The sequence below is a fragment of the Pristis pectinata genome, chromosome 2, assembly GCF_009764475.1.
Source record: "Pristis pectinata isolate sPriPec2 chromosome 2, sPriPec2.1.pri, whole genome shotgun sequence".
NCBI classification, from domain to species: Eukaryota; Metazoa; Chordata; class Chondrichthyes; order Rhinopristiformes; family Pristidae; genus Pristis; species Pristis pectinata.
Genome location: NC_067406.1, coordinates 120,521,494 through 120,530,072, shown reverse-complemented (window position 1 = coordinate 120,530,072; position 8,579 = coordinate 120,521,494). Strand labels below are relative to the sequence as shown.

The following is an 8,579-nucleotide window of genomic DNA, read 5'->3' as shown; positions in this document are numbered from 1 at the left end:
TCCCATGGTACAGGTATCAAAAACAAGAGGGCAGAGGTTTAAGGTGAAAGGTAGGAGTTTTAAAGGGCATTGAAGGGGAACATGTTTTACATAGAGTGGTTGATTATCTGGAACTCTGCCAGAGGTGGTGGAACCAGATCACTACATTTGAGACATTTAGGTAGACATAAATAGGCTAGTCTTACAAGTATACATACCTAACGCAGGCAATGGGATTAGCGTAGATGGGCAATAGGGTCAGCATGTACAGCTGTTTCTATGTTGTACAATTTTATGACTCTTCCTAGAGGCAATGCAAGAAACCTCGCCACCGTGACCTCTCCAACATTTACAAAGTAGGATCTCATTTTTTTTTTAGATTGCATGAACAAAAACTGAAATGCATTGAAAAACAAGAGATTTATGGAAGACTGACTGCTTATCAATCACTACATTGTCATGAGTTGGCTGACATTTCAATGAAGATCCAGAAGCCTGATCCAGCAGAACTGTTACCCACATAATTTCAGAGCCATGAAACACAACAAGATATGCCAGTAATTCTAAACTGCATTTATAATCTGAGATTGGCCTTGTCATTTTAAATAAATTAATAGGGTCCAAGATGTATCCTTCAAGTAATTTGAATATCTAGCTGGTTTGTTAAGTGATCATGGATAAAAATACCATTATTAATACCTCCTTTCCTAATGATGGTGACAGTGGGGGATGGTTAAACTGGATTGGAAGTCCTGCTTTTTGTAGAGAGAAACATCTAGACAATTTTTTTGGTGTTATAGTTGCACTGAACTTGGTCAAGTGGTTCTTGAGCACATTTTCAAAGTTGCACCCAGGATACTGACAGGACTTAATAACCATTGTTTTATCTTGTGGTCAGTCATTTCTGATATCACATCATAGAATCAAGTTTACTGGACAAATTTATGTGATAGTGTGAACTTCAGGTGTAGGTAGAAGTGCAGTATACATTCTGGATTAAGTTTTCTTGGATCCACCTCCCAATTACTTTGAACTGTCCCATTACTATTTATAACTGGATATGGTAGGATTGCAGGACTTTAATCCAATCTATTGATTTCTGAGATTGTTCAGGTTTGGTTATTGAAAGTTGCTGTATTTTTTAAGTATGCATGTAGTCCTGTTGTAACCTAAATTCTATATTATCCAGCTCTTTTCTACAAATGGTCACTGCTATTGATACAGTCATGAATACCCACAGTTACAAGTAGTTATGAGAGGTGAAGGCCAAACTGATTTCTCTTCCATTAATTCTCACAACCTGCCTAATCTACATCATTTAGGGCCCCATCTGGTTGTAATACCAGTAAATTATATATAGTGAACACTGCAGAATCATATGCAGAAAATATTCTTATCCTCTGGTTCTAAGTGGTCTTCAAAAGGATGTAACACAAGGCCTTACCAAAAAAACTTGGACAGCAAAGTTTCAGATGAATAAAGCATAGTAGCCAGAGAAACTTTTTCTAAGGAAATGAGTGTAGTTGTCTGGCACCATTACATTACCAAATATTGGGCATCACAAACTATTTTGCATTAATTCTACACTTGTACAGTGCCTACACAGGATGAAATTGAGCAACAGGAACAAATCAAATAGGGCTTGCTGGAATATAACATTTAGTAAGCTATAAGCAAGCATTTTCCACATTTGTTTACTGTATTGCATTCTGAGGGGTGGGGGGTTGGTACTGGTGGAACTGACCTAATCTTAATATAAATAGACTTCACTTGGACAAATACTTAGATGCCAATAAATGCCTACTTAAAAAAACTTTCTACATGTTTAATACTTTTTCAGAATTTAATTTTTATTCTTGGTATGCTGAATTGCAAACCTAAAAAAATTCATACGGAGTGCTGCAAGTTTCTTTCTCAGATATTGTCCATCAGCATTCATTATGCAGCCAGCTACATACAGAGAATTAACAAAACAAATTATAATGGTTACCACAGGAATCCCCTTACCTAGGATTTGAACTCATTGGCATAGCAGGAATGTAATTATTCTGTTCAAATTTGCCCAAGTCTCACAAGCTTTAAAGCGCAACCAATTTACCAAAATTATCAACCTTGAAAGCAGATAATGTCAATGTTTACAGTCCTGTGAAATAACACCTAGCCATAAATCAAGGAGAACATACAAAAAGATATTGTATCATCAACTGATGTCTTAAGCACAAGCAGCTTTTTGTTTTACCCCCACTGTCTCTGCAGTTTTAGACATTTAACAATAGCATCATTTGAAAGAATATTTTTGACTGCAAATAGTCTTTCCTTTATCATTGTTTTACAGAAGGATTCAAAGCACCATTTAAAATGCTCCCATTAACCTGCAATGTGATTTTCTGCTCATTTTGCACAATATTGCCAAGCACAGCTGGATGACGACTCAGCTACGTGTATCTTTAATACAGTTCAATATTCTTCTAGGTTATCAGGATAGGAATTGTGTCCCAGTGGAACTTCAAAAACACTAAATTATACCTGAAATACAAGGTGAAGAATGTAATTTGATAGTTCAAAAAAGAAACCTTGGTTATTCACAAACATGTTGGATGGGGGAAGTTTATTAAATAGTTATGGTCACAGATCCCATTAGACAATCTATTGGTGCTTTTGTAAAACAAAACACCAATATTTAAACACTACAATTTTCTAGGCCATTTTTAATTAAAGCCACTATGGATGTGACATTTTTGAAGACATCCAATTCAAAGGAGAAAATTAAGGCATGAAGTGGAGAGTTGAAGAGCTAGTAACTGTTCAAGTGCTTGTAAACTAGATACAAAACCCCCAAAAGGATGATTAAAAAAGAAAAAAAAAGCAGCTAACAGCAATACTACATTTAAATCTGGTAGGATTTGAGTTTTCACCATTTTAATACTAAAGATACCGAGCCAGGTACATTTGAGAAAAACTGAATATGTGCCTGTAAACTAGACATACAACAAAAACTGCAGTCTTAGATGGACGCAAAAGGGACTTTTTTTTAAATATAAGAGGTTATTTTCAATCCACTTCCATTTCTGTGTTCCGGTTTTCCACTGGCTTTTGCTGCTCAGCTGGTTTGGTGTTATCACCACCTGCTGCATTAGTTTCAGGCTTTAGATCATTCCCACTTTCTTCGTGCAATGGCCCATTGGCTCCATCTTTTTCAGGAAGTGGTTCCACTTTTGGCTTTGGCTGGTTAACAATAGGATCACACGTTGTCTCCAGTTCCTGAATAGATTAGTAAATTGAGAATTTAAGACAAAGAAAACTTCCCTTAATCCAAAGTGGTCATTGTGATATTTTGACATGCCCCACCCAGCTAGTAGTCTTTAAATTCAGTTTTCGGATTTGAGCCTTTTCATTCACTTAATCATAGTATAATTCAGTGGAAGACTATTCACACCATTATACCCTTACTAGCTCCATGGTATCTACTTAGTCCCACCTCCCTTCATTTTCACCATAGTTGTGCCAATTTTCTCCTTTCAATTATTTATTAATTTTTTGGGGAAAGTCATGAGTAAATCTGCTTCCATGATCCAAGATATCATTGCATTCGAGATTATAACAAAGCTGCATCTTTTTTTAGCCAGTTACCCTAAATTCACATTCTCTACTTTTTAACCTGAATATACAGTTTCTCCGCACATTTACTCCATGACTTTGAATGTGTCTTAAATTTCACCTTAACATTCTCTACTGTACGGAGAACAATTTGAGTTTCTCCACACATCTTAAATCCTGTCATCCTCATATCTTTCTGGAAAAGACTTTCCACCAACTAGGTGTTAACATCTTTCCTAAAGGTACAATACTCAGAATTAATAGTACTTATGCAGGAACTCAAATAATGGTTTATAAAAAGCAAAATCCTGTCAATGCTCGAAATGTTAAGTAACACAAAATATTGTAATACTCAGATCAGGCTGCAACTTTGGGGGAAGTAGTCAGTGCTACTTTTGGTCAATGACTTTCATCAGGATTAAGAACATATGATAAAAGATAGAAGAATTTCAATTGATCATCACACCACAGGTTGCCTAGCTTGAATATTTCAATTTGTGTTGGTGATTTTTTTAAAAAAAGGTTTAGCACAAAGTCCTTGCTTTTGTATTCAAAATCACCTGGTATGCTTTAACAGCCTTCTCAATGTATCCCAAGAAATGTCAGGCTCATTATACCTTTCAAGTTGCTTTAAAAACAGCCTTCTTTCCAATAAGTCACTGTTTTCCAAAAGTGAAACATGCTCAACATATCCCTAGAACTAAATCCACTGGCCTAAGTATGTCCAGCAGCGTAAAAACCCCTTTTTCCCTCCCTTGGATATATTGTCAGGAATATTACTTAGCCTAGTCCACCCTTTACATGAGCAAGGTCTCCATCAATGCCAAAACAAAATAATCCAATGAGACAATCTCCTTTTGCTGTTTATTTAACATGTTCAAACAGAAATTCACTTTCTTCAATAACAAGCTGAGTTCCTAAGCTATTACACTCAATTTTAAGAAAAAAAAACTACATGGATTCTATGTAGTTTCAAAGCATTATTTGAATCAAAAGCAAATTTTCTTCTTACCTTAACTTTGTTCATTATCTCAGCTACCTTCACAATGGGGTCCTGGAACAACATCTGGTTGTTCTGTCCAATCATTCTACTATTCATCCAATCCATGGCACTACTGACATTTTTTTCAACTTTTGCCATCTCTGCAGCATCAATATGCTCATAGTTTTCATCCTATTAAAAATACATTTTAGATAAAAAAATTTCAAGCTGTTAGGATGTTGGAATTAGTGTATCAAAAATCAGAATACTATTTTTCAACTTTGTCAATTATTTACATTACTTAAATTATTGGATATTTCAAATTTTAAGCATTAAAACAGCTGATTTATCACGTATAACATTCTGGCTTAGTAACAATATTGTATAAACTTCTTGTTAGTAGTGCTTATGGCATCAAGTAATGTTCCTCAATAGTCTTTTATACACAGTTCTCCTTCTGCAGGTTTATATTGGGAGAACTTTCAAATATATACTTTTTGGGTGAGAGTCGTGGAGGAGAATACTACTAAAGTATTCCAAAGTGTCACATTTAGGACAAGATATCATTTTTGTATGATTCATACCTTATTTTTATATGCTTCTACAGTCTTCATGAAAAGCTGGATCTTTTTGCCTAACTCATCAAATGCTTTTGGTCTCTGCTCATGTTCCTTGTATCTGTCCTGAACAGGTTGACCAAGATTCTATAACAAAAAAGAAATCAGCCATTATTCTGATATGGACACCAGTCTTGACCTATTCTGCTCCAGTGAATTAGTGTGCATTTCTATCCCTCTTCCTTAACAACATCCCACCTATGTCTTCAGTTTCTTCATTAACAATTTCCATACCACCTAATCACCATCAGCATTTCCCTTCAATCATTCCTGTGTGGAGTGGTACATATAAGCATGATCTCAGATTGGTATGCATATCTTATTCCATCCTGCTCATCTCAAAGTCCCCATCATCTATTACCAGCTAAAACACTGTTGTTTTTCTCCCCCCTCACCTTCTGCATCAAGAAACTTTTCAACCTCAGTAATTTCAGTCTTCACCTTAATTTACCATGCTTTCTGAATGAAAAACACTATGATGCTGGATGAATTCAGCAGGCCAGGCAGCATCCGAGGAGAAAAGCAGGCGGTCAATGTTTCGGGTCAGAAACACCAGACTTGAATAAAATGGTTTAGAAATTCACCATCACATCTATTGCCAAAGGTGTCCTTTATCCTTTACTGAAGTTCATAATTTTAAACCTTACTTATGTCTTGTCTACCTTCACTTCCAAGTGCATTGACAACTTTGTCACCAAAATGTAGACTAACCAGTCAGCTGCCTCTTTCACTTCCATATCCCTTTCCACAGCCCACTAGGCAAAATTTGTTAAAAGTTCTCCACTGTACTGAACTTATTCTGGTTTCTCCATTTCCTCAGCACACTGAGCAATCTTTGTCCAAGAGACCTATCTAATGCTTCCTTGATCCCACTGCCACTCATCTTCCCTTCCTAACTCTCGTTCTCAACACTTCCTGCTCACAGGCACTTTCCCCCAACTTCAGCAGTCAACATCCCACCTCAAAGACCGACAGAACGTTCTGTCCTTGAAAATTACTGCCCTTCCTCCAAACTCCTATTTCTCTTCAAAGTGCTCGATTCTGCCGTCATACTCCATACCTGTGCCGCTCTCTCACCTGTTAAATTAGGTTTTCACCTCAGCCACATTATTGAAATGGTACTAGCAAATCACAAATGACATTCTATGAGACTATACCACCTTGTCTTGACCACCTCTCCTTAACTTTGTCATGTTTAACGACACCACCTTTGATCCAATCCCTGGACAGGATTCCACTCATCTGGTTCCCTCCATTGGCAAGGAATCACCAGCAATGGCTTCCTTTCCATTTTTTGGAAAATTTACTCTGGTTCCCCAAGGAGCTCTCCCTGGCAACCTCCTGGCTTTCGTTTACTTTCTGCCCCTCAGCAATGAGTGAAAATACTGCATCAGTTTCTATATGCTGACAACACCAAGCTTTTCACTTACCTTCACCCCAATCATTCTACAAGTAGTATGACTGCCTGAAATGGATAGACAGAGTCTTTCATCAATTAAACTAGGACGATTAAAGCTATCTTTGGTCCATACCATAACTCTGAATCTTGGCCATGACTCTATTCTTCCATAAGTCAATAGCTTGAGACAAATTTTTGATCCTGATACATGCTCCTGAGTACATACCTGCACCATTACAAAGACAGCCAAATTTTCCTCTATAATATTATCCACCTCCACCTTTGCTTTAAGTTGTGCAACATTTATTCCCTCATGAATGCCTTTGTTACTTCTTACCTCTTCCAATGCTTTCTCGGCTCATCTACAACTCCTGCCTTTGAGCTACATTAAAATCCCTAATTAAATACATGTTGTTGTAGGCTTGGCTGCAGAATAAGTGCAATCTCAGACATACTGTGGAGTTCTCAGATCAAATACTGTGTCATGTAGCCAGAGGCATACCAAAAGAAAGCCTCCTTAAATTCACTGAAAGTTCACCTCACTTTGATATTTTTATATTGCATCATTTGGAATTGCTCTATTAAAAGAATTAATGCTGAAATGTTAAGAACACCACCATGTTCATCTGCTAGTTTAGCCATTACGTGCAAAGAAACAGGAACAAGTAACATGTATTCCCTGGGATAAAAATTCATTGGCAACAGTTCAGAAGCACCAACACACCCTACAAGTGACAAATGATGTTGTAACAAATAGATGAATATACAAAAAATTTCACTTAGTGTCCCAAGGACTAGGACACCAAATTCTGCCAATCACTATAGAATCAACAATCCAAAAGATTAGACATGCATAAGCATAATTTATTCAGTCAAAATTCATTTTAGGCACCTGACAAAATGTCATTAGAACTACTTTATATGAAAGGTCAGTAGCTGTACCTTTAGGTCATTCAGTTTATCAAGATATACTTGTTTAGGCTGGTCCTCTCCATCTTCATACAACCAATTTTCAGTATCCTCCAACAACTGTGTGAACTTTTGTTTATCCTGAAAGGCAAAGACAAATGGGATTTTGTGTTATTTTTCCATGTGCAGGTTGATCAGTGCAATGCAATCTGCTTTGATCTACAGGAAGTGTTTTAAATGATATATCTGCGAAATGTTACATGACATGGTCGTGTGACAATGACTGAACCAGCCAGCATCACTCAGTAAGTTTCAAAAGTAGATTATCGTTGAATATTTAATTGCTTTGTGGGACCATCTTGCATGCTAAGAGTAAAATTCTATTACAAAAGTTAACATTTTCTTTCTTTTCTACTTAGTCACCAGTAGAGGTTAGATTATGTTCTCTTTCAAGATGCTTTCATACACAGCCTTAGGAAGGCATCATCAATTCTTCCAGAGTGATATACTCACTCCAGCCATCAATGTGGTTTGATGATTGAATGAAGGAATTCTTATGCAAGGGATTACAAGGAAGGATTCTTACAAATCTACAACACAATGTCAGTGGCAATCGCAGAAACAAACATTCAAACTATTTCCATGATTCATGATTTAACCAACTAGAAAGCAACAGATTTAAGACCTTGAACTTATTCAGTGTTCAGATCACAGAACTCGAAGTCCAATTACCTTGGTGCTGGGTGTTAAGAAAATTACCTGGTTCTGGATCATTTACCATCCTATAATTTTTGGTGGAAATGTTAAGGAGATTTGACATTTTTATCATAGACCTTATGAATATTGATTACATTTGATTTAGCTATAGGAAGCTGTATTTCATATTTTTGGAAAAGGCTCCCAAGTAAAGAAAGAATACCTTCAGCAAGAATGAGGGAAACTTGCAGGAAGTAGCAGCTCACATTTCAATTCAGTCATTTTGAATTAGATTACCATCTCACTGGCTATCACCACCTAGTAGGGAAACCAGTTTTGTTTTCCATTTACCAGCATACATGCCTGCAGCACGGGGAAATAGCCCCCCAGCTCATTTGCC

The 8,579-nt window shown here is 36.7% G+C and overlaps 1 protein-coding gene across 1 annotated transcript in view; it reads right to left on the bottom strand.

The window, feature by feature from the left end:
• Positions 1 to 1,816: 1,816 nt before the first annotated feature.
• LOC127583782 (heat shock 70 kDa protein 4L-like) overlaps positions 1,817 to 8,579 on the bottom strand; it is a 48,955-nt gene continuing 42,192 nt past the window's right edge. Inside the window, exons 16-19 of the mRNA XM_052040123.1 lie at positions 7,517 to 7,624; positions 5,143 to 5,262; positions 4,589 to 4,750; positions 1,817 to 3,240 (exon numbers count right to left, since the gene is read on the bottom strand). Coding sequence (XP_051896083.1) covers positions 3,031 to 3,240; positions 4,589 to 4,750; positions 5,143 to 5,262; positions 7,517 to 7,624 — 600 coding nt within the window. The 3' untranslated portion in view covers positions 1,817 to 3,030. The remainder of the gene's footprint in view (positions 3,241 to 4,588; positions 4,751 to 5,142; positions 5,263 to 7,516; positions 7,625 to 8,579) is intronic.